The 27,945-nt window shown below is 30.8% G+C and overlaps 1 protein-coding gene across 1 annotated transcript; it reads left to right on the top strand.

Annotated features, from left to right (window-relative positions):
• The first annotated feature begins 4,030 nt into the window (after positions 1-4,030).
• On the top strand, positions 4,031-21,640 carry LOC134687614 (proteasomal ATPase-associated factor 1-like). Its single transcript, XM_063548047.1, has 11 exons — positions 4,031-4,134; positions 9,604-9,644; positions 10,055-10,158; positions 10,916-11,017; positions 11,787-11,882; positions 12,369-12,519; positions 14,295-14,489; positions 17,288-17,379; positions 17,814-17,929; positions 18,335-18,417; positions 20,199-21,640. The coding sequence occupies exons 1-11, from the start codon at positions 4,079-4,081 to the stop codon at positions 20,363-20,365; spliced, it is 1,203 nt and encodes a 400-aa protein (XP_063404117.1). The 5' UTR covers positions 4,031-4,078; the 3' UTR covers positions 20,366-21,640.
• The last annotated feature ends 6,305 nt before the right edge of the window (positions 21,641-27,945 follow it).

The following is a 27,945-nucleotide window of genomic DNA, read 5'->3' as shown; positions in this document are numbered from 1 at the left end:
TTTTTGTATATATATGTTTTTTTTCAAAAAATGATAAAAAGTATGGGTCACAACGCTATTTTTCAAGATAGGAGTCGTTCAAAACTGCCAAAATGTGCTTAGATTGTTTATGAAAAAACACATGTTTGTGCATAAAAGAAATCTGTATGAATATATGACAGAATTTTGCAATAATATATTGTAAGAAAATAAAAATAAAAATAGACTCACATAACTTTTTTTCTTGCTACAAGTAAAAAATGAAAATTTCCCTATATATAGATATAGGAAGATGTGGTGTGAGTGCCAATGAGACAACTCTCCATCCAAATAACAATTCAAAAATTAAACCATTATAGGTTAAAGTACATGTCCAGTATATTTGTACTTTAAGAGTTATCTCCCATTCAAATGTTTTTTTCGAAAATTTTATTCTAAAAACACAAACATTTGATGTTTGTTAAAACATTTCGGACAATGCAATAAATCACTAAGTTTTCTTCATATAGATAACAGTATAACCAATAAATTGCAAATCTGTCTCCAAATTTGCAGATTTGGGCAAAGAACTAGACCGATTATGTACTGTGCTGGTACAATTCCAGATGGCGGTAAATGAGAAATTTGTGTTAAATTCTGACAAATAAAGCGGACAACAGCCAAAGTTCACCAATGGGTATTTGAACGATATTTCCGGACCCGGAGATGGACTTCAGCTGAACAGCTTAAGTTCATCAACCACGTTGAAATGAGCTTCAATATACTTAGATTACATTGTTCGTCATAGAAAGAGGAGATATTTCAATCCAATAAACAGTTCACAATATAAGAAAACCCGTAATATATAAAGAAAGGTTTAGCTAAATTTCCAAATAGATAAAATTACATAGTGCATGTGTTTACAACACATATAGGCTAAGTTTTGCAAACCGATAGGGAAAATACTGTTATCAAAGATCAATATATAAAATTATACAAACACATACACATTGTTTGCAGTTTAAACCAACATATAAAGCTGTTTTTGTTTGATCGTTTTTTCAATGATTGCATTATTCATATATGTATAATGTTATTTACTGTTATTGAAATTTACAATACAATATTTAAATCATCAATTACATACAATGCCAGTATAGTTCATTGAAGGGTTAGAAGGTGTGGCACTTGTCTTATAATAGGTTCTATCGAAGTATAACAATACAATTACACTTCATGACATATTCTATTTACATGTAAACAAGAGAGGCCCACAAGACTTTATGATTCGTCAAACATATTTAGCTACCCTTACAAATTTACCATTATTCAAATATTTGGCACCACCATTAGTTTACGTTATTAAAACACTGATATGATTGAAAAGAAATTTTGGTTATTTACACAGGGAAACTAGAGGTCGCCATACGATTTCCATCTATACAATGTCCACATCTTCTATGACCTCTAGGTCCACTTATCTAGACATTTGGGAATTAATTGAACATAGATTACTGAAGTTCTAACAAAAATTATAAAGACGTATATCAATTTTAATCTATCGTACAACATGACAGATTAACCAGGTTCGGTTCTCATATATGAGGTGTGGCTCAACATTTTTTGGTGTAGTACGTACTTACACCCACTCAAATCTCAAATATGATCGGTGGAATTGTAACAAAAACAGAGTGAAAGAGTAACATGCAATTCAGAAATACAACTTGGTACGTATGGAAATTAAAAAATTGCGTTATTAATAAAAATCATGAAGTTATCTAATTCCAACCAAAAATTAATTATCTGATTCAATAATATTACACCCACCCCTTAAAAGAACATATCGTATGGTATGACAAATATTTACACAATACAATAACATAGCAGAAAAGTCTAAGAATTACATGAGGAACAAAAAAATTGACAGCTCATGAGAGAATCATGAGATGCACAGTTGAGATCTGAAGTTAAAATTGACAAAATAAAAATTAAACTGAAAAAACAAAACAAGCAACGTCACTCTGCTTTTACACCGGAATATATGAAAAGGTACATTTACCAGTTCGTGTTTCAGCAATCTAATTAACATAATGGTCTCTGATTTCGTTATGCTTCACTCATATGTAACAAAATCAAAGATCTATATTCTAATTAGATTGGTCGTTGAAACACCTATACCCATGTATGTCAGAAATACAAGTAGATGTGTCAAGACAAAATGCTTCTCAAAAATTTAGATCAATCAAAACATGCAAAAGCTACAGGACAGATGGAATCGAGGGACACCGTGATCAGTTCTAAAACAATTGATTTTTTTTAGAGGGTACGTGTCACCAACTGGAGACAGACAAACGTTATTTGATTTTCAAAAACGGCCGTACGAAAAATTCCAAGCAAGTTAGTACATGCAGACCTTTCTCCCGAAAATTTGGCCTGATATGCAAATTATAAGAACATACTGCAGAACAGAGCATTTTTCCATTCAAAGGTTTTGCTGCATAACTGATTTCCTCAAAGTATTTAGGGTCAGCTCTACTAGGTCAAGTATATGGACGGAAGAACCAAAAATAAGATATTTTAAGTGAAAAAAATCAGTTTATATATAAATAAACTACGTCCTACACATTTTTTAAATGGTTATATATAGGTGTCACATGATTTTTCATTTTAATTATATATCTCAACGATAATAAAAAAAAATCATGATTTTGTTAAATAGAATGAATGTGTTTGCCAACATAATATTGTTTTCCTTTATAAAATATTATCGTTCAAACCCCACTACCAGATTATATCTAGACCGGTTTTTGAAGTGAAAATGTTAATGTTTTAATTTATTTTTGCACATATTTGATTTGTTAATTTCGCTTTTTAAATTATATGTGTAAGGAAGCTTTGCGACGGGTGTCGATGAGAACGGGCGTGAAATTTTTGCAGAGAGAATCCATCAACATCGTCCAAATAAGAGGGTTTGGATGGGGTTAAATGATTAAAGAATAATGCCCTTAAAATATGAAGATTAGAGAATAATGGGCAAAAAAATAGAAGATTAGAGAAAAAAAGGGTTAATTTTTTGAAGATTAGAGAAAAAAGGGGTTAATTTTTTAATGATTAGAGAAAAAAGGGGTAAAAATTAAAAGTTTACAGAATAACAGACCCCCCCATCCAGACCCTCAAATAAGTCTTCTAAATTGCTTTCTTGGATGCATTTTATCATCCATAGATTATATACTTTCAATTTCGGTCATTATTTTCATGTTGAGGAAAACCTCTGCAGATATTTTCAGGTATGTTTGAGACACGTGCTCTGCCGGCTATATGGGAACCATTAGTAGTTTCCATTGGAAACTATCAGACCTATCATTTGAAGTCTGAGAGTTCTTGCTGTTCTCCTAATGGTTCGGTAGTTTCTTTCCGAGATCCTATTCAGTAGGGTTTTCGGCTTTCCTCTACCTTGATACAGCAGGGCATTTGGTAGTGTCGGTTTTGATAGATTTTGTCCTAACCGATTCCTCGTTATTACCTTAGACGTATTTTGCCAAGGCATTTGTGGGGCATCCGGGGTGACCCTCTCCCATTCAAAACACACAGATATTAAAAAAGGATATTTGATACATAGAAAAAATACACTTTTTAACTTTGAGGACTGAGCGAATCAGGTGAGTGTGTGAGTTCGTATGTTTTATTTAATTGCATTGAATTTATGTTTTGGGAAGGTTAACTTTCTGGTAATAAGACCCGTCACGGCCTGGCTGGGGAATTGGGTAGGCAAATGCTCACATTAATCTGTACCGATACAGAATGTCCTCCTTTATACGCCATAACTATGGTAGTGCTCCTATTTAAAGGAGGCTCATACGGAGACAAGAAGAAGAAGTTACCTCAGTGAGACTACTTTTATAGATCTATATATAGTTGTCTGCAGGTGTAAACAAATGTTATTTTCAAAATTTAATATCAGTTTACACGAACCCTTCGAATGGTGATAAGCTGGTTAGGGGTGTCCCTTTTAACGGAGGAATATATTAACGATGCATACATTTTTAAATCAACTCGAGGTAATGTTGGTGTCGATCCCCATTCCTGTATATCCCCTGTAACAACCAAGGACCAAACAGCTATGGTGTCCAGAAGTGGAAGAATAATCTTACAAGCTGACTGGAATCATGTTTTAAAGTTAATATTCATTTTAGTCCTTCCTTATATATATTTTTTTTTAAATTTTTATGTCATTTATACGCATTTCATGTTCATTTTCATACCATTTGCCGTCCCAAGAACAAACATTTTTTATTTAGTCCAACTATTTATAACGTATTGTTATGTTAATTAATTTCTGCTTTGAATTTGATAGAAAGAAAACCATAGCAGACCATGTTTATCGGGACTAATTATACCTTATGTAAGAATCCCAAGTTTTGATTGGTTGATAGCCAGTGTATTTTTCTCCAATTTACTGTTATCAAATGAATATCCTTCGTTTTTAATGCCGCCAGAGTATTTGCTAAAAGGATATGCCTTTTTACCCTCTCTGCTGTGGTATTTGCCAAAAAAATACTCTATCCCACTGGACTCTTGTAACTTCACGATCATCATCGGTTTTAGTACATTAACATTCGGTGTAATTAAACAGATATATCATGTTCTTGAGGGATATTAGCGAAAGATACCAGTCTTGAGAATGAATTTCCCTCGACTTAAGGCTCATGAAAGGAGTAAGTTCGGTAAGGGCCATATTTGGCCTCAATTATAAAGTTCATATTTACAAGACAATAAATGTTTTAAGTTGCATTAAAGACATGTTAGATAGTTAAACAGAACTGTTTTTGTCAACGTTTTATTATAACAGGTTGATTTTTACATCCAAAAAAGGTCAAGATAAGGGATTTTGGTGAAATTTGACAAAATCAGCTAGATTTCACCCAAATAAAGGACCAGGAAACATAGAGCGCAGGCGTCGACAAGCTAATTAAGATTCAAATAAGACATGTGAAATGTCTTTACAAACATTATTTTAAAAGATCTTTGTTGTTGACGTATGCGCTCTATGTTTCATGTCCACAAATCTATGGAAATTCACCCATTTTCATTGATTTTTTCGTGAAAAATCAATATGAGTACAACTTGTGACGTCATAATGAAACGCAGAAACATTAAATTTTCATTAAAATGGTTTATATCCTAGCTAGTCAATGTATTAGCTATAATTTATCGTGATATTGGCCGATAAATCCGAATTTGAAATTTACGCCAAAAAAGGGGGCCATTTTAGGACCTTATCGAAAATACTCCTTTAACATTCTCTCGACTGGTATTTTTAGCAAATACATGTACCCTTCCTTTATGTTAACCTGTTAACATGATATCTGTTCAAAATACGAGACCCTGAAATGCATTGAATCTGGGACTTTTCACCAAAAATCATCAGATCACCATCCTTCACATTTACACCCTTTTATTGTTTTTGGGTTCAATAAAGTTGAAAAGATCTTAAATCATCAGATCGATTTATAGCAGAAAAAAAACATTGATTAAAAACAGAAAGGACGTGGCAGGGAATTTCTACATCTCTTTGGCTTTGAACCACAGGAAGACACAAAAAACAGATCTGAAAGTATTCCCAGTAACTGACCATGCTGATTGCTAGTACAAAGGCCAATGACAAGTTATATAAAAATCATGTGTTAATCAATCAATAAACATAAAATGAATTTTAGTGTAAAGATGTCATAAGCAGTCATTGAAAAACATGACCTTGTGCAATGCCAAAATATTAGCCATACCAATTCATTTGTAGAACCATGAATGTGCATACATGTGTGTATATAACAATAATGTTTTAGAATGCTTTCAATATACAATGTACTGAACACAAAAAAATGCAAAATCAATATATTTATAGCAATAAAAAACAATATTCAAAGAATTATTACATAAAAAAAACGTTTAATCCCGCTGCAAATGTTTGCACCTGTCCTTAGTCAGGAATCTGATTTACAGTAGTTGTCGTTAGTTTATGTAATTTATACATTGTTATATACGTGTTTCTAGTTTCTCATTTTTTATTAGATTAGACCGTTGGTTTTCCCGTTTGAATGGTTTTACACTAGTAATTTTGAGGCCATTTATAGCTTGTTGTTCAGTGTGAGCAAAGGCTCCGTAATGAAGGCGGTACATTAACCTATAATGGTTTACTTTTTTTTTAATTGTTATTTAAACATGTTAAATGTAGAGTTGTCTCATTGGCACTCACACCACATCTTCCTTTATCTATGACAGTGTTCAATTTGTAACCTGTTGATTTAGATAAGCTTATTAAAAAGGATTAATAAATGTTCCAAGAACAAACTTAAATTTCAGGGCTCAGTAAACAACCTCACCTTAAAAATTAGTTGTCTGTTATTGTGGTTAATTTTTTTTAATTTTCAAAATTGTAAGAATTATTATCATGATAAAAGATTAGGCCTTTAGTTTCTCTTGTTTGAATTGTTTCACATTTTTCATACCTGGGTCTTATTATTATATAACTGACTATAGTGTATAGGGTTTTCTAACTGTTGAAGGATGTAATCATGTATAGTGTTCTACAATTGCTTTCATCATGTTCATCCACATCATTTTAACACTGGTGGATGCCTTATTGCCAATCATACTTAATATCCTTTATACTTTTGTATTAAAAGAATGTTTTCTTCTTTGAAACTTTGCGCTGATTGATTGACTTTGCTTTATAAAATTCACAACAAAGTACAACTATTGGTATACATATTGGGTAAGGACAAGATTTCATTTCAGCATGTTAGCTACGTCAAAATTACTGTCAGTAACCTTGGCCATTTTTTATAGTCAGAAAGTTATTGGTTACCCTGAACGAATGTAGTATATTTTGAATTGCTGTCTTTACTGCTATAAGTGTTTTCTGATTGATTTTTACTTCTTGTGACACAATTTATTTTATGTTTCTAACAACATGAACAATATACATGACTTTGTCCATAATTACATTTTTTGTACTTGTATTTGTTTATTACATACCATGTTATATATGGGTTTGCAGTTTTTATACAAACCGCAAAATTTGAAAAATTTTCGTCGTACAATGTATATTGCTATCACGTTGGAGTCGTCCGAATACTTTTAGTTTTCGCACTCTAACTTTAGTAAAAGTGAATAGAAATCTATGAAATTTTGACACAAGGTTTATGACCACAAAAGAAATGTTGGGATTGATTTTGGGAGTTTTGGTATAAACAGTTTAGGAATTAGGGGCCAATAAAGGGCCCAAATAAGCATTATTCTTGGTTTTTGCAAAATAACTTTAGTTTAAGTAAATAGAAATCAATGAAATTTAAACACAATGTTTATGACCACAAAAGGAAGGTTGGTACAAATTTTGGGAGTTTAGGTCCCAACAGTTTAGGAATTAGGGGCCAAAAAGGGACCCAAATAAGCATTTTTCATGGTTTTCGCACCATAACGTTGGTATAAGTAAAAAGAAATCTATGAAATTTAAACACAAGGTTTATGACCCTAAAAGGAAGGTTGGTATTGATTTTGGGAGTTTTGGTCCCAACAGTTTAGGAAAAAGGGGCCCAAAGGGTCCAAAATTAAACTTTGTTTGATTTCATCAAAATTGAATAATTGGGGTTCTTTGATATGCCGAATTTAACTGTGAATGTAGATTCTTAACTTTTGGTCCCGTTTTCAAATTGGTCTACATTAAGGTCCAAAGGGTCCAAAATTAAACTTAGTTTGATTTTGACAAAAAGTGAATCGGTTGGGTTCTTTGATATGTTGAATCTAAAAATGTACTTAGATTCTTGATTATTGGCCCAGTTTTCAAGTTGGTCCAAATCGGGGTCCAAAATTAAACTTTGTTTGATTTCATCAAAAATTGAATAAATGGGGTTCTTTGATATGCCAAATTTAACTGTGTACGTAGATTCTTCATTTTTGGTCCTGTTTTCAAATTGGTCTACATTAAAGTCCAAAGGGTCCAAAATTAAACGAAGTTTGATTTTAACAAAAATTGAATTCTTGGGCCTCTTTGATATGCTGAATCTAAACATGTACTTAGATTTTTGATTATGGGCCCAGTTTTCAAGTTGGTCTAAATCAAGATCTAAAATTATTATATTACATGTATTAAGTATTGTGCAATAGCAAGTCTTTTCAATTGCACAGTATTGTGCAATGGCGAGAAATATCTAATTGCACAATATTGTGAAATAGCAATTTTTTTTTTAATTAGAGTTATCTTTCTTTGTCCAGAATAGTAAGCAAGAAATATCTTATTGCACAATATTGTGCAATAGCAAGATTTTTTTTAATTGGAGTTATCTTTCTTTGTCCAGAATCAACTTAAATCTTTGTTATATATACAATATACAATTTATATTCACTTTTTACTACCAACTGATAAATTTAGATAATCTTTACCATTCAGTGATAACTAGCAGTTTTTTTACATCTTAATATTTTATGATGTATTTAAATGAGTAGTTATTGTTGCAAACTCCATTAGAATATTTTAATTGAGATTAGTTTTGGAATAAGGGAAAGGGGGATGTGATTAAAAAATTGGGTTCAATTTTTCTCATTTGAAATTTCATAAATAAAAAGAAAATTTCTTCAAACATTTTTTTGAGAGGATTAATATTCAACAGCATAGTGAATTGCTCTAAGAGAAAACAAACATTTTAAGTTCATTAGAACACATTCATTCTGTGTCAGAAACCTATGCTGTGTCAACTATTTAATCACAATCCAAATTTAGAGCTGACTCCAGCTTGAATGTTGTGTCCATACTTGTCCCAACCGTTCTGGGTTCAACCTCTGCGGTCGTATAAAGCTACGCCCTGCGGAGCATCTGGTTGTTATTTGCGGTATGGGCTTTTCTCATTGTTGAAGGCCATACGGTGACCTATAGTTGTTAATGTTTGTGTCATTTTGGTCTTTTGTGGATAGTTGTCTCATTGGCAATAATACCACATCTTCTTTTTATATATGTCCAGTATATTATTATTATATTTAGGCATGAATATTACAATTTATTAAGATTATCAAAATCAGAGGCATCACTGCAAACTTTCACACATCTCATATTACACTTAATTCAAATATCTAGATATACATGGTAAAGGAAGATGTGGTATAAGTGCCAATTAGGCAAATCTCCATCCAAGTCACAATTGGTAAAAGTAAACCATTATAGGTCAAAGTACGGTCTCCAACTCGGAGCCTTTGCTTACAACAAACAGCAAGCTATAATGGACCCAAAAAATTTACTAGTGTAAAACCATTCAAAGCAGGAAAACCAATAGGCTAAATCTATTTAAAAAAACAAGAAACACTAATGAACCCCATAAAAAAATGACAACTTCTGACTGACTTAAAACAGGTGCAAACAATTGCAGCGGCTGAATTATCAGACATGCATGACACACATGTATGTGTATTGCATTTAAATGGATGATAAAGTGTGTTACATTTGAAGTCGTTTTTTCTGGTAAAGGGGAGATAATAAGGATATTGAAGTCCAATTGCCTTGTATGAAGCTTTAAAAAACTACATGTTTCATATATTTTGTACTTCTTGAAAATATGAGGGCAATATTTAAAAAAATGGATCATTTTCTTTTTTTAGAGAAAATGGTGAAAAGGTTTGGATAAGCTTCAAAACATTGAGTAAGTAATGACCCTTGTTATCATGGTTATGGAAAACTTGTTACAAAATTTGAATTACTTTTATATCATGTGTACCCTACATTTAAAATAGATGTTTTCAGTGAAATATTAATTAATGATTTTAATTCACATCAAATTTTGAGAGTAGAATCTTAATTCACTGTAAATTGCAAACCACATAAATACATGTAAGAAAAAATATTCATGATAGTGGGATTTGGATAAATCATAATGTAGAATTTTGATTTAAATTGTTCATAAATAGGAATTTGAGAAAAGAGACACTACAAAATATTGAAATTTAACAACCAATATATTACAATTATGCTTTTCTTGTTTTGGGAAAACTTAGTCATGTTAATATACCTCTTTATTCATGTTTATTATTTGACATTGAAATTGTTTTCCAGATAATCCTATGATACATGGAGAGCTATGTTCTGATGGTGTCTCTTCTCAAGGTGTTCCTCTAGTTACAGGATCAGAAAGTTTTAATGTTCAGCATGTTACCAAGGTAAAGATATCTAATGATTTGCACTACGAAAGTACTATTCAACTTTACCAGTCATGCCAGATGTAGACTTCCTAAGCATACACAATCATTTCATAGCATACTGTAGAGGTTTGGCGCTTTGGTTGAAAGCAGTTGAACACAACGGGAAGATAAAAAAAAAGAAGAAGAAAGTTCAGAATCAAATTCTATGAAGCTTTTTCTAAGGTGACCTCTATGCATTATCATCCTTTGTCCTTTTAATTTTGTTGAATGGTAGTATCATTGGCAATCATTACAACACTAATTTTTTATAATGATTAATTAAGTTAAAATGTTCTTACAATTCCTTTTTCCATTCTTAAAAACTTCATCAAAATCTTCATCAGACAAGTCCTTGTATCAGCTGTGACTAAATTCTATCTGACATTAAAAAAATATTTAAAACATAAATAAATCACTTTGAAGAGAAGCAAATATACAATTTTATGTCAGAGTTATTTTTTATTTACAGAAAAAAATACTTGAACAAACAAATATCCAATAAAGAAATTCAGTATTTTTTTATACATTGATTTCAAGCATACCCTAATAGGATGAAATTTGTCCAAAAAAATCCCCTTGTAAAATGTGAACTGTTTAAAAGTATCAATCTGATGAAAATAACATGTACTTTGAAAAATTTGATTTTTTTTTATAATATTTACTGTTTATACTCCAAAAATTGTAATTCCTTATATATATATATACATGAACCTTTTTAATATATATGTTATTATAGAATACTATGACAGTGAAATACAAAGATGGAATTGGAGAATACACTAGAAAGTTTGTTGCACCCCAGGTAGAATATTCTGCAATCCATAACAGCAGAAAAAGTGTAAGTGTCAGATATAACCATGTGAATGTTCAAGATAATGGTAATCCATCAAAACATAAAACTAAAACATTGGCAATGATTGGCAGTGTATTCATGATTTTGATTAATACCAATAAATGTAGTGACCATGGTATGTTAAACTCATATGCAAACATGTGTTATAGGGTAGTTATCTAATGATGTTTACCTCAAATCTCCCATTTTATATTCTTTTGATGCGAGGTTGTTCTTATATTTTGTCAGTCTGTTTTATATATACATGTATAACATTTCATAAAAATAAGAATGCTAGTTTGATTTTGGTGAGGTTGAAATGTATTTATGTGGCTATGATTTGTCAAATTATGATAAAAGACGTTAAAGATATCAAAGGATGTTCAAAAATCATAAGTTGAATAGAAACTGACAAAGTCATGGCAAAAAAGAATCGAAAAAAAATGAAATGACAATATGTGATAAGAGAGTTTCCTAGAGGCTGTTGAGGGTGATATATATGTGAAGAGGAGTATGATTTTGACCTTTTTTTATTCCCCACCCCTCGCCCTTTAAATAATTTTTTTCCTGGACAGTTATAACTCTACAAGAACGAACATCTTACTAAAAACTGCAATAGTATTCTTTCTATGCTTCTTGCATCTGTACACACAAACATTATGCTTTTTTACTTACTTAATTTGGAGAATACAGTATTTAAACTTTTGAAAGTTGTCTTGAACATATTTTCAAGATTCAAATCTCATAAAGTCTGATGTATAATTTTTTTTTACAGGTAACCTCCCTAGATGTAACACCAGGAGGACTAGGTGTATCAGCTGACAGTGAAGGGAAGCTTAAGGTGTGGGAGACCAGTAATGGTATTGTCAGGGTAAGCTCATAAAGGTGTGGGAGACCAGTATTGGTATTGTCAGGGTAAGCTCATAAAGGTGTGGGAGACCAGTAATGGTATTGTCAGGGTAAGCTCATAAAGGTGTGGGAGACCAGTATTGGTATTGTCAGGGTAAGCTCATAAAGGTGTGGGAGACCAGTAATGGTATTGTCAGGGTAAGCTCATAAAGGTGTGGGAGACCAGTAATGGTATTGTCAGGGTAAGCTCATAAAGGTGTGGGAGACCAGTAATGGTATTGTCAGGGTAAGCTCATTTTAGATTTAAACTGACTCTATCATAAATTTGTGAATAACAGGGCAAGTAGTTTTGAAAAGCTTTTTGCCATGATATGTTACAGGTTTTCATTGGCACTCATACCACATCTTTATAAATCTATGGAAAATGTACAAAAAAAACCAGATAGACAGAAATTGTTGCTGAAACTATTTTTTTCATACTAAGAAATCCTTCTTTTATCCATTACAGAGAGATTTACAAGGACATTTAGGAGATGTTTATACCTGTAAATTTTTCCCATCTGGTGTTGTGATTTTGTCCGGTGGAGCAGACATGCAACTGAAAGTGTGGTCAGCAGAAACTGGACAATGTGCTGCTAATATTACAGGTCATAAAGCAGGTACACAGTAGTAATATTATTGATAGAAAAGGTAGTTTAGAGAAAATCTATTAGAATGGAATTAAATAAAATCAAACTTATAATCCTACATTTTCAAGCAGTAAAATTGAGAATGGAAATGGGGAATGTATTAAAGAGACAAAAACCCGACCATAGAAAAAACAACAGCAGAAGGTCACCAACAGGTCTTCAATGTAACGAGAAAATCCCGCACCAGGAGGCGTCCTTCAGCTGGCCCCTCAACAAACATACCTGTCAACTGACCCGTATTCTGCAGGTGTGACCCAAGATTTTCACAATTATGAGGGATCACCCGGGACACCCGCTGGGTCATTCAAATAACCGGGGAGTTCCGAAAATTAAGTGACCCATTAAGTGTATGGCTTCACTTGACAGCTTTGGTGTCAAACAAACTGTTAATTAACACCAATTACCTTAGCTTTAGGTCGTAAATAAATTGTAAACATATTTCAAATAGATGTCTAGAGTTACTTCCCCTTATTTGTCACCATTCAAAATTATTCCTCATATGTACGTTTTATGGGTGAAAAAGATTAAATCATTAAAAAATATAAAATTCAAATACATATTGAAAACTAATTTTTTATTATTTATATACCTTTATACAATTTAAAAAAAAAGTTGATTTTTTTTTTTACATTTATACCTTCTTTAACTATATTACTATATTTTATCACAGTCTAATTTCCTTCTGTAGACAAATATGGTATGTTTAAAGGCTCCATAGCCAGCAATCTCAAACATTTAAAAATCACTTATGAACAACTTTAATTCTTTATTTGGATGGAACATAAGACCGTTACACAGAATTATAAAAATCTTTAAAAGTGCAATGAAGTAATAATTAATAGGATTTAAAATAACTTAACCAAGTGAACATGCATTGATGTTGTGGTATCTTTGATATACTTTACAAGAAAATGTACCATAAATACTGAAATTCAGGTCAAAAAGTTCGTACGCGTTATGACCTGAGATTTGATTCTTCAATGCAGGTCATGACCTGCATTTTCATCGTCATAGGTTGACAGGTATGAACAAATATATACTAGTTCAGTGATAATGAACGCCATACTAATATCCAAATTGTACACAAGAAACTAAAATTAAAATAATATCAAAAGCGTCGGTCTATGGTTCAATTACTTAGAAAGAAATTTACAGTCCAGTTTACTTCTCAATGTATCCATACTATAATAGTTGTTTAATGAAGGTATTTGGCCTAATAATTAGCACCTTAAAGTAGCACATTATACATTTTGATGACAAAAATAATGTTACAGTATATATTACCTGGCTGAAATGAGGATACAAAAATTCATCCAAAGAAATAAATAAGACGTTTTGCTATTAGATTTATTAATCAAATTCTGTATACTCATCATGTATTATGTGGAAAATTAAGGAGAAGATATTTTCTAGTTGTTAGTGGATTTTTGTGTCTCATTTTGCCAAAATTTCTTCACATGCTTTGTATTTAGCATGTTTGAAAAAAGTTTCTGATTATTGATAAAACCGCGGTTACCTCCCATTGATTGTTAAACATTATACATTATCTCTAAAAACTTTAAAAAATTTAAAAAAAAGAATTGCTATCATTACTATTAACTTTTTACTTTTAAATGGTCTTTAAAAAAATTTCAACAAAATAACTTAAACAGGGGAGATCATATAAGCAATTTCTGAAAGAATGTAAAAAATGGGGAGGGACTTCAAGAGGAACTTGATATTCAATAAATATCTTCCATTTTCAGCTATTCTAGATACAGTTATAATAGAGAGAGGCCGTAACATTTTATCCTCCAGTAAGGATGGAACAGTCAAATTATGGGACGTAGGACAGAAGTCATGTTTATATACCTATGAAGAATGTGGAGGCAATGTTAACTGTTGTTCTATAGGAATACCAAACAGAAATATTGATCTAGGTCAATCAGAAACCATTACTAGTAAGTATAATGGACAGCATTTTATCATAATAATTATTTGCATCTGTGCTTGTCATGATTGGCAGAGGAAAAAAATAATTTTCCAAAGGATACTTTCCAGGTTAAGGTAAAGGTGGTTCTGGAAAAAACATGATATCTATAATACTAAAATTACGAAGTCCAATTTTTCAGCCGTCATCACGTAAAAACGACGAATCAAAGAATTCAACTTTATATATCAATAATATAGTACAAAGGTGTAGATTGAAAATTACACCACTCCAGGCCCTTTTGTTTTCCACCTAATTAATATTGCCAATAATTAAGAAGTTCCGGGTCGAGTCCGATACGGATACCAATAGTATATTCACCTGTTACCTATTACATAATCTGTACGTTCCGCATCTGACAGGCGCACCACCAAACGGTGTATTCAGGGTTAATATGCTATATACACAGGTCATAATCACAGGGTTGACACTACTAAATTGTCAAATAGCTACCTATTGTAGTATTTTAATCAGTAAGACTTTCTAAGACAACAAGACTAAAAATGAGGAACAATTTTCAATTTGTTAGTGGGCATACATGACGTAAAACAGCGAATCAAAGAATTCATCTTTATTTATATTTAATGTAGGACAATGTTGTTGATTAAAAAATACTCCATTCCAGGACCTTTTGTTTTCTAAATAATTAATATTACCAATAATTGATAAGTTCCAGTTCGACGGGTTCAAACAGAAAGATTTGAAAGCAGAGAAAAACTGTGTATCTTATAATCAGCATGACTTTATCAGATGACAATACTAATACTAAAATAAGGCTTGCGCATAGTTATATACCTTAATTCAGTCACGGACCCGCAATATCACGGGTGTGTTCTAGTTATATCAATTTCTTAATTTTGTTTTTTCCATGTTTTCAAACTATTACCATAAATTAAATTATTTTTTAAATACAGAAAGCCCCAAGGGCCCCATGTAGGCTTATGTCATCACTAGGTGTCCGTCATCTTTTGTGGCCGTGGGTCTGTTCTTGATATAAACTATTTAAAATAGCTTCTCCTATGGCCAAATGCCATCAAACTTTGGATAAATGTTCAGGTATTTTGTTTAAAAGTGTATCCAAATTTTTGATCCAACAACAAACGTGGCCACCATGGCTTAAAATAGAAAATATGGGTCAAATGAAGTTTTTATATCACAAAAACTAAAGTATTTAGAGCAAATCTGTCATTGGTAAAAATGTTCAATAGGTCAAGATCTATCAACCCTGAAATTTTCAGTCAAATCCACTAAATTGGTAATTTTAAGGAAATTTTGGAGTTTTTTGTTATCTTGAATGTTATTGAAGGTATAGATAAACCGTAAACAGCAAAAAAGAAAAATGTCCAGGGAGGTAAGATCTACAAAAAAGTTTATACGACCAAAACTTTCAATTGACACCTTAAGGATTTATTGCCCTTTAAAAACAATGTTTCACAATCAGTTCATCTAGATTGCTTGCATTACTTCAAAAAAATGATTCTCCTTTGGAACTGCTGAATCATTTCTTGACAAACTTTGGCTACATGAGTTTCAGAGTATCTGATATAAAAAATAAAAAGTAAAAACACAAAAATACCGAACTCCGAGGAATTTAGTTTTTTTATTTCTTTGAACATAGCCACTATGGCTATTATTGAACATATGGGTAAAATGCATTTTTTTGCTATTAAGAAATAGGACAGATACAAAAACAATTGAATGTCATTTTTAACCACTCATTAATGTATATTGAAGAGCAAACATAATCATTGATGAAAGAGTTAAGCAAAAGATTACAGTTGAGCAATTCAGGCTCTTGAGAACCTCTTTGTTATTAACATAACCATTAAGATGGACTTGCCCTTGCATACTACCTAAAATTAACATTATTTTTCAAAAATCCTTACAGGAATTGTTGCATGAAATTTTCTAATTCATATGAAATGTTTCATCTAAAACTGAGTGAATTCCAAGTTTAATTGAAAAATTTGTTAATATAATTACAAAGGTAAAGAGAAGATGCAATTTAGGAACAGAAATAGTGTAGCAAGGAGTACCCACAAGTTTTGTTAACACACTTTCAAAACTTACCTTTTCTTTTTGTTTCTGACTGTGGTATTTTGTTTGCTCATCAATTCTTTTTTTAAACTTATAAGTATTTACACAAGCAAAGTTCTAGTTTAATTTCATATTCATGATATTGTTGTGAAAAAACAAACATTGAAGCAGATTATGAAATTTGTCCACAATATTACCAAAATTACAGAGATAACACTGTCTGTCATTTCTATTCAGGTTTGTCTTCTCTACCTCCTTAGTTTTATTTTGAGTCTGTGCTGTGGTCATTGCTCTATATTCACTTAATTAAAACGTTCATGCCTATCCAAAATCTAAAATATTTTTTTAAATTTCAGTTGACTTTTATAAAATGTCATGATTTATATTCTAAAGGCAGTTTTGCCTAAAGACTATGATGTTGTACAAATAACAGCAGTAACTTATTTTGTTTTTAATTTTAATTTTTTACCTTGATACTTAAAGTAAATACTTTGTACTCAATTTGTATCTGATTTTCAAGTTAAGAGAATACATAGTACTGATTTGTGAAAATATACATCCATAGCATGATATCATGTGACAAAATTTATTGTAAAACAATATCTAGGTCCTTTATGTTGATAGCGAGCCACACTCTGTTCAAGTAACTTCACCCTTGGGGTTGAAGTTTCCTGATGGAGGTAATACAAATTTTTGTATACTGCTATATATAAATCTCTTATATATTTTAAGGTGAAAGGGAAGTACAAACTGAAGGGAAGTTATTACTGATAGGAACAGAGGCTGGGTCAATACAAGGCTATGGTCTACAAACTAGGCGTAAGGTGAGTTTAAAGCAACAGTGTATGTTGGTTCAAGATACTTTATGAGGTGCTTCAATACAAAATGAGAAAAGGATATATGATGAATGGGCAGGAGCAAACACACACTATAAGGTTTACTTGGAAATAACCAAATCTAGTGAAAACACTACTTTTGGGTATATTTTATACAAGTTCACATTTTATTAAACATGTGTGCTTAGTTCCTGGTGGATGTGACTGCAAAATTCATAGAAAAATTCCTTCATCCAAAACTTTACAGAAAAATACACTCACTAACAGACTGATTCACTTACTTACCCAAAAACCGAAAAACAGATTCTTCTCCTTACTTAGGGAGACTAGGCATATACATAGTAGTTCTTCATAATGTAAATACTTGAAGGTCTCTACAAATTGATTTAGTTTATCAATTAACATATTATTTTAATTTCCAGGTATTTGATCTACCTTGCCATGGAGCAGTAAATTGTTGTTGTATATTATCAGAGAATGCAGCTGTATGTGGAACACAGGATGGTTATATTACAGTTTTAGATCTTAGAAATATCAGGTAAAAGAATTGGTAAAAAGGAACAATTATAAGTTTTCTTCTTTAGTAACACTATCCCTCCCTCCTTCTGTCTAACTTTTACATCTATAACTGCCCCAGAAATGCCATACAACATTCTGTAAGCCTATTTACAGAATCTGACTTAAATGATGGTCTTTTTCATTTCCCATATATTTCATTTCTTTACTTCAAGGATTTAGGGTTAAATTTGACATTTATTTTACATAATTATTTTTTTCATTTTGTAAGATTTGCTTAATTTCTTCTCTTTTATTCTTTAATTCGTTTTAATTACTGATCTAAAATCATCCAAAAATCATTGAACCGTCATCTTAATGGTAAACTTTTATTTATTAATTTATCAGTCTGTCTATCTGTCAATGTTTCATTTAATTTTATTTTCAGAGTGCCATTGAAAGAATGGAAAGAGACAAGATCTGCAATCCTCTCATTTAGTACACATAATAATGGTTTCTTTGTCAGTACAGGTAGGTCTTATGTAACACTCTTGTTTATTACATCAAATTGAAATGCCTAGTATTTAATATAGACATATTATACTGATATCAGTAGAAAAGGACACATGTGTCATTAATAAGCTTTATCAGGCATGCCTCAGACATACCATTGAGGAAGCCAAATATTTAAATGGAAATGTAAACCAAAGAAAAATATTGTATGAGTATTGTATGGTTTTCAGTACCCTAGTAAAAATAACTGTTGTGCAATAATCAAAATTTAGTCATTTGATCATTGTTTATGCCTAATGTTAAATATTTGATAAGTGTATCTTTACCTATTCTGGATGTTAAAGGGGCACTAGATGTCAAATTCATGGTCACCGATTTGACTCAAATTCTGATATTTGATTTATAACAATGTAAAACATTTATCCAAACTACCAAAAGTCTAAAATAAACAGTATACAGAGCATGGTGTAGATAATATGTAGGTTCGTTTCGTGTGTTTGTTAGCCCAGACGCCATCTAATTTACTATTGATTTGAAGTCAGATGACCATATAAGCGATGTAAACATAAATAAAGATATGAATAAATTAAACCAACACGTGCAATTGGATTTTTATAGGTCTGTTTGATTTTATCTTAAAGATTAAAAATGTATGTTTGTCATTATTTTTAACCGTATAAGAATGATTTTATATAGATCGAAACAGTAATCAAATGATTTACCGTAGTTTCACTTTCATTGTTGACATTCTTTTCCTTTAAATAGCCTGTACACGTATAATGCATGGGTTGTCAGTCTCTAGTTAGGGGTTAAATTGAAGTTCACATGAATACGGATTCAATGAGGTCGACTAATTCACTTGCAAGTGAATGAGTATTTATCAATGTTTCTTCGATTAATTTGACAAAATTGAACCATTTTGGCTGCTAAAAGCGAATTATTATTTCACTATTTCACTTTCATTATTGATTGAACAAAAAAAAATTTACTTAAGATTTTTTATATATATTTCGTAGCTAGTGCCCCTTTAAAAACATAAGAAACCTCAAATTAAAAAAAAATATGCATATGTTTTTTATAACTAAATGGATAGTTTTCATTATACAACTTATGTACATAGACTTTTTTCTGAAGAAAATTCTTTAATTTGTCAACATTTAGAAGAAGTTTACTTATTTTTAATTGCTTGCTTCCAGGAAGCAATTCACCGACATATTTTCTGTATGCATAGGGACCCGAGCGTAACCCTCCTTGTAAAAATACGGTGACCACAATATGCATGAATCTGTCATTGAAATAAACAAATATCTGATTATACATTTTAAACGCGTGCTCAATACCCATGCTTTTTGTGATTTGTTTACTATAAGGTGACAATCGGTAAAACTCGGCTTCAAAACATGGCATTTAATGAGTAGCCATATTTGTTAAATCATAACAAACAGAGAGAGAAAAACTTGAAGATTATATGATATATTTGCGAAAATAATGATAAAATCGTGCACAGAGGACTAAGTTTATGATGTATTCATGCATTGGCACAAGAATTGGACAAACATTATTTTTCACCACTCACTCGTTTCATATGACTTTAAAGAAATTACTTATTATGAAGTTGACTTTTATCATTTTCTTTTGAAACTTATATTATTATCATATAAACATTTTAAAAGCTTAAATGTTGGTGCCACTGTTATACGGCTCATCTTTCATTGAAATGGAAATAACATCCCCATTGAACTAGAAAATCAACAATATTTCATCATTTTGCTAAATATCAGTCATATCTGTCATTTTAGGAGATGGGTCCTGTTTCTTTGTGAATGAACTATGCAATACAACAACAGAACTAACAGGTGCTGATTGTGATCATATTTACAAAGTAGTTTGTGACAATACGCATGTGTACACAGGATGTAGGGATGGACAAGTGAGGAAATACAGCTGTTCTCAGGCAGGACTTTGATAAAGGTTATTTGGATTCAGATGGCAAGGAAGATCAAGTGCTAGGTTTATATTCGAAATCTGTTACAGAAGTTCAATGAAACAATTAGACATGAAAGTGTCAACATTTGGAAATGATACAGTGTGTAGAAAATCTAAAACAATTCAATAGGATTAAGATTTGTTATAGTTAGATTAATGCAGACTACGCCTTGCATTTAAGTTGACAGATAGAAGGTACATATTTTTGTGGTACTGTTACTTCAGAAATTATTGTGAGTGTTTTAAAAATGCTTATATTGCAACAAGTGACTATCACAATAATAAAAACTTGCTTAATAATTACTGAAACATAGATTTGTATGCATATGTTTTCAAAATCATAATATTAAAACTCACATTTCTGTCCGTTCTTAGAAAATCACAATTATTTCTAAATAAACAGAAGGGGGATGAAGTAATGCAAGAAATTATAATTTAAAAAGAGATCCATCTAAATGTCTTTTTGAATAAGCAATGCAATAACTTTGTTGCTCTTGTAGCGGAGGGGGCATTAAGTTAAACCCGTCTTTACGTCCTAAAATTGGTTTACATTCTCTAACTTTAATTTGCCTCAACTAAATGGTATGAAACTTATACACAATGCTAATTACCACAAAAACTGATTAAGTTTGAATATTAGTTGTTTCACTTCATCCATTCTAGAATTATGCCTCTTTACAAATGACAAATATACTGAATATTTCTTTTCCATTCTCTAACCTAAGTTTATTGCATCCAAATGTTAAGAAAAAAAACACAATGCTTATTACTACAAGACTCTATTCAAGTGAAAATTTGGGTACCATCAATTTTACACTTCTTGAGTGATGTTCCATTATGACATTATATGCAAGCAAAGGCATCATCTGTGTTCCTCCATTTATTATTAACATCAATTAGACATTTTATGCACATAAATACTAGTACTTGATTAAGTTGCTACAATATACTTCTAGCAGATAATTTTTAAATATCTTTTTCAATTTTGTATATTACACATTGTGAATGATGAATGAAATAGAATCATATTTTTTTTTATAATTTTCATTCAAATATCAAACAGACATCATTTAAAAAGAGTTGGTGCATTAAACCAGAACATGTTCACCGAAGAAAAAGATTTATATCTTAAAGTGTTTGTTAAATTTGTTTTATTGAGTATTTGTGTGTGAATATAAATTTCTGTCATGCATGAAATAGAATGTTTTTTTATTTGTTATGTCCATTCTGTTCATTAAAATGTTAGTTAACAAGTTTTATAGTTTTCAATGGAACATAATTCCCACACAGGTTTTTATCTGTTTGGAACTTTTTCAGTTTATTCATGCAGATAAAAAAACCAAACATATCTAACTTGGACAGAGAATTTTTCAGTTGAGTTACAATTGTGCAATTTTTATTGCCTTTTCAAGTTACTTGTAAAGTTTGTTAATGATATCATTAGCAGTAGACTTATAAAGCAGAACTTTTAAAGAAAGAAAAACTATGTGATTGTATTTTGGATGAATTAGTTCATGATCATTTATATGATACAGGTTTATGATTCTGTTTTAAGTTTGCAAAACATTTGTTTCTAGAACTAACTTCTTTATATAGACTAAGGATGAACATAATTTGAAGCCAAAGATATACAAATGAAGGCATTAGTTTTTTACCAATGTTCAACCTTTTATGACAGAACCTTTGTTGATGCCACTGCTGGTGGAGTTTTTATTTCCCGAGTGTATCACTAGCATAGTAATCAGCACTTCTGTATTGACATGCATTATCATTGATAAATTAATGTTACAAAACTTTGAATTTTTTAATTACTAAGGATTTTCTACCTCAGGAATAGATTACCTCGGCTTTATTTGGCAAACTTTTCAGGATTTTTTTGTCCTTAATGCTCTTCAAATTTGTACTTTATTTTGTCTTTTTGACTTTTTTTTTATTAGAACGTCAACTTTCGTTCTGTTTAATTTTGTGTTGTAAACATCTTTTGGGATCCACTTTCTTTTTTTGTACCAAAACACACCTTTTTATAATTAAATATCATGGGCTGTCGCAAATACAAAACTTTTATCCTGATATCTATGATGAGTTTATTTAAGAAGGAAAAAATATTGGGCTAAATAAAGGCAACAGTAGTATACTACTGTTCAAAAATTTTTATGCATTGTTACATTATTATCAAACAAATTTACTATTCTGTTTTCACATGTTTCAGTTTGTTAACATTTGTTTCAACAATAAACTTCGTAAGATTCGCTTGGTAAAACAAATGGCACACTAAACATATACCAATTAAGGCAACATCAGTTTATTAATGAGATAATTACATTAACCTATTAGGAAGACAACCCAGACTTAAAAGTAACACACACAAATTGAGGGTATCGTGATGTGAACTCAAAAAAGAGTGAATACATGTGCATTGACAGGGTTAAAAATGCAAAACCTCAGTATTCAACTATAACTCTTTATATGATGAGCATAATAAGATTTGCACAAAACGTTTGAAACTAAAGCCAACAGTAACGAAGAGCATCAAAACAAATGAACAATTTAAAATTATGATAATAATTTGATTATAATGATTTAATCTTTTTGGTTACACTAATATTATAGAGATTGTTCCATCTGATTAAAATACAGGTGTCCACATGTACACTTAGACTATTTACCGAATTTGATATCACATCATCAACACGACGGGTGCCACATGTGGAGCAGGATCTGCTTACACTTTGGGAGAACCTGAGATCACCCCTAGTTTTTGGTGGGGTTCGTGTTGTTTATTCTTTGGTTTTCTATGTTGTGTCATGTGTACTGTTGTTTGTCTGTTTGTCTTTTTCATTTTTAGCCATGGCGTTTTCAGTTTGTTTTAGATTTATGAGTTTGACTGTCCCTTTGGTATCTTTCGTCCCTCTTTTTGCTTACAAGGATTTCAAAGTTCTCTGTTTTATTTTCTGTTGTAATGATCTTTCAGGATTCATTGGTTTTGTTGTACCAATACACACTTTTAATAATTAAAAAGCTGAAATTGTATTGGCTGTTGTTATAATAATTAGGACAGAAAGTAGAAAATGTTATCAGATCCTTGTATGCAAACTGTTTATGGGGGTCTGTATTTCATTGAGGTTGGAGATTGTTAGTTTTTGTCAGTATTCATTTATTGTGTGTGTTTTTGTGAATTTCAAGAAATTGTATTACATATTTATAGATTATTTTTCGTTTAATGATGATTTTACCATTTTTAAAACTTTTTATGCATTTAGACCCAGATTCAAGGAATTGATAAGGAAGAAAATATGTTATCTTTAAGAGTTTATTTCCTTATATCATGTACTTAACAGAAAAGTTTTAAGATATAGGATACAAATAAAAGTATGGCTCGGAAAGGGCTTATAAATCACTACGATTTAGCTGTTTAAAGTAGTGTTCTATACAACAACAGATAAAAGCTTTTTCAAATTGTATATCTGGTTTCATGTGAATATGCTTTACCTTGTAATGTGTTTTCCTATTCATTCATTTAACTTCTTGTTTATCGAATACATAAAACGTTTGGAATTTTGGGTCCTTAATGCTCTTCAACTTTGTATTTGTTTGGCTTTTTAACTATTTTGATCTGAGTGTCACTGATGAGTCTAATGTAGACGAAACGCGCGTCTGGCGTATAAAATTATAATCCTGGGACTTTTGATAACTATTGGCATCATTTGAGAATCATTTTGTGTAAAAAGAGGGGGGGTGTAGAAGGAAGTCACACTAACCAATTTAACGATGTATTTCATCGTAATTTTAAATATATATGTATGGCAGCCATGAACTACTATAGACAATGTATAGTTACAAATGGGAAAAAATATTAAATAAATCAATACTTCTACCTTAGTATACAAAATCAATATTTTACTGTCAAGAAGATCCGTGTTAAAGTTTTGTCTTTTTTTATTATCAATTAATGAATAGTTAGACTGATATATCTGTATCATTGGGTACATCATTGATTTTTATATATTCATTTGCCTTTTGAATATCTGTATCTTCCGTTTTGCAATAACTATTTAAAAGAGTTCATTGATTTAAAAGGTTCTCATTTGAAAATGAGAATATCATTAAGAGGACTACAATTTCTTTATTCTCACAACATAATGAACAAAGACAGCACAAAAAAAATTCTAAATTGTTTCATTCTGATAAGGTCATAAGTAAAACCATGTACTATGAACATGACATGCATACACATGAATGTATTTAAGTACACAGGGCTCGTTTAGTACATGTAATTCACTGTAGGTAAATAAACATGTATGTCACTCCAGAGGATATCTCCTTGTTTTAAATATATCTGCAACACTGGCAAGTTAAGGTGCTTGAGATTATCTTAAGAAAAAGTTTTGGGTGTCCCTTTGATTGATCTCAGTACAGAAGGCCATTAAATAGAAATTTGTTCTATTATCAATTAAACGTTTGCGAGGTATATAGGTATACATTTTCACTGAATTTAACATCAGCAGATTATGTCATAATGAATAATTTATGGTCTCATCAAGTATAACGCTATTATATTTATTGGTGTATTACTTATCTTATTTCTGTCTGTCATCTATAGTGCTATTCATCTAGAGAGTACTATAATTATTTTCACAGTATTTCAAAAGAGTATATATCTGTCTGTTTCAAATTGATGTAATGTGTTTGGTTCCCAGACGTTATGTTGGAAACAAACCTGACATTTGATCGTGAGAAATAATGAAAGTGCAGACACATAACTGTGAATTTAGTGATGCTCCAACAATATCTTGTCCATTTAGGCAATTAACTTGTGCAGTAATATCTATTTTGTATTGATTTAAGTAAAACTGGCATTGTCTTGGCTTCTGTTTTATAGTTATCAGATTTTGTTAGTTGGGTAATTTCCATTGATTTTTCTATTCTTATACGTCCAATATTCGGTTTCGAGCGTTTCTGATGTAAGTAAATTATGAAAAGCGCTTCGGACGCATGAAATTTATCACGTGATGGTATCGTTTGTTCATTTTCAAGTTGGGAGTTTTGATCATAAAATTGTATATATTTTAGTATATACTTGAGAACAAACAAAAATTATTTAAACTTTATAAACAAGTTATAACCATGATCAAACAATTCGTCAACCTATTTTATTTTTTTTTGGTTATTACAAATAGTAATCCTTGAAAAAGATGTATTAGTAATATGCATGAATTTTACAACTTAACATCATGATTTATATTTCTTGTTATAAAATGAAAATAACACTTTTGGAACGGCGTGTTAAATGTAAACTCATTTAACGTAATGCAAACCATAAATTTTGACTGACTTGTGATAAATTATAGTTTCCTTAAGTTTAAAAAGTAGCAAGTAAATATTACATGGCGGCCTACATTTCCACAATTCATAAATTGACGATCGAATTTAAAACCAAAGTGTTTACATTTTTATGTTGCTCACGTTTAATGAATGAATATTTCATTTGCAATTTAAGATATTGAAACTACAGTTATTTGTTCTGTGTGTTCAGTTTACGAAATCAGATAAACGATTTAAATTGTATTACTACTTCTATGTAGCAATTTAATTTATTTAATTGAATAATTGTGTCAATTTTACTGAATAAAATAAACAGTTATAGCTTTCCCTTTTTGATATCACAAAAGATAAAGTCTAGTATTTAAATATCTTTGTTTCGTTCGATACAAGAATACATTAAAGGTTAGGTAAATGTTTATTTTAAGGCATGTAAAAGTAAATGACCTTCTAAATCAATCAAACATAGTGTTTAGAAAATTGTTGAATTTAACAAAGCTTAACTTATTTCTGATCGCAAAAAAAACACAACCAATGCTTCTATGACAAGTTGTATGACATGATGCATAGCAGGTCTATATTAATAACTGAAACTCTTCTTAGGCGTAATGAAAAACTTAAACAGGTTAAGAAATTTCCTTTGGTGCGCAACTATTCTAGTTTTCAGTTTATTTGACATATAGATTATTAGGACATTTGAATGTTCCCTATCCTATCCCTCACGTTTAACGATATTCGGGTAGGCCTGGTATCTTCTAAGAAAATTGAAATTGGCATGGGATCAAGGATTTATAAGAAAAAAATATAGATTGGGTTCTGTTTACTCAATGTCAAGTGACCAATATTTTTTCTATAACCAGGACGACAACAAATTAAACAAGACATAGAATGCAGTTGATATAGTTTCTTTAATACAAATGATTTTTTTGTAGATTCGTTGCTCATGGAGCGGGTTTTTACTTCAAAATTAGATTTTTCATGCAATGCTGTATTAACTACTGGGTCGATGACACTTCTAGTGTGACTACAGCCTAGAAGTCAGTATAGCCAAAACTTTAAAATAAACGTGGGATGTTTTACCGTTTTGCACAAGAAATAATGTACCTCAAATAATATTTGACAAATCCTTTTGGAAATTTCGGTTCTCAATGCTCTTTTACTTCATTTTTATTTATTCCGCATTTTAACCTTTGTGATTTGAGCTTAACTGATAGGTCTTTAGAAGAAGATAGGCGAAAGATACCAGAGGGGTATTCGATTCTATAAATAGAAAAAAGAACTAACAACGCCAGGGCCCAGACAAAAAAAAAAACTGTCAAATAATAGTACACACGACACAACATAGAAAAAAAAGATTAAGCAACAGGAACCCCACCAAATCGCGTTTGCGTCCGTAAAATATACGAAGGGATGATTTCAACTTCACCATTTGGAACTCCTGATTTAATAACTCCCTTGTAAGCAGTAACCCTTTTTGAAGGAAATCCTAATAGGAAATACAAACCAGGGAATATCGTATCAATTGGAAGATCTATTTGTATGTAAGACCCTTGACAAAATATGCTGCAAAATTTTAGAACTATCCTGTCTAGATATTGAACTGCTTGGGGTTTGTTTGATTTTTTGCATTACTCCTTGGAATTTGGGAGTTTTATATTTTATCAATTTAATTATTTTTTTGTTATTATTACCAAAAAAAAAAATGAAAAACAAAAGATATGTTGCGATTGCCTATTATACAATTACCCACAAGAGACAAAAGAACAACGATTTTTATCAACTTTTTCGTATCCAAGATGTCTAATTTGTAGTACTTTTTAATCCTACCCTTATGATTTCAAAAGTTATCATGAAGATAATGATACATAATTTCAATCGTATTTGATGTCCGTTTATGTAAATTGTTTTAAAGATTACATTTTGAACGTTTCACAAAAGGGAAGGATATTTTGAATAAAGATAAAAAATGTATTAAGAAGAAGTATTTTCAATTATCTTGTGGATTTTTTGTAACTGTTGTAGTCTTTACCTCATAAAGATTACATGACACAATTTATCCGATTATTTCACGTAAAGGACTATAAACCAAGAAAATTGATATGAGCATTTAAAAAGAATTATTTGATTTTTTTCCCGTATAGATATATAACATACTTATGTCAACATATAATTTCTTTATGTCAGGTTGCATAATGATAGATTATTGGTGAAATAAGAGAATAAAAGTGTAAGCACCTGAAT

Source organism: Mytilus trossulus, chromosome 10 (assembly GCF_036588685.1).
Source record: "Mytilus trossulus isolate FHL-02 chromosome 10, PNRI_Mtr1.1.1.hap1, whole genome shotgun sequence".
NCBI lineage: Eukaryota > Metazoa > Mollusca > Bivalvia > Mytilida > Mytilidae > Mytilus > Mytilus trossulus.
This window is presented reverse-complemented; position numbering and strand designations above follow the sequence as displayed.

Bases quoted from the DNA above. Each gene is read 5' to 3' on its own strand.
- LOC134687614 (XM_063548047.1), top strand. From the start codon at position 4,079: ATGGTGTCCAGAAGTGGAAGAATAATCTTACAAGCTGACTGGAATCAT. The intron at 14,490-17,287 runs GTAAGTATAATG...ATATATTTTAAG, and splicing joins TCAATCAGAAACCATTACTA to GTGAAAGGGAAGTACAAACT. The intron at 18,418-20,198 runs GTAGGTCTTATG...CTGTCATTTTAG, and splicing joins TGGTTTCTTTGTCAGTACAG to GAGATGGGTCCTGTTTCTTT.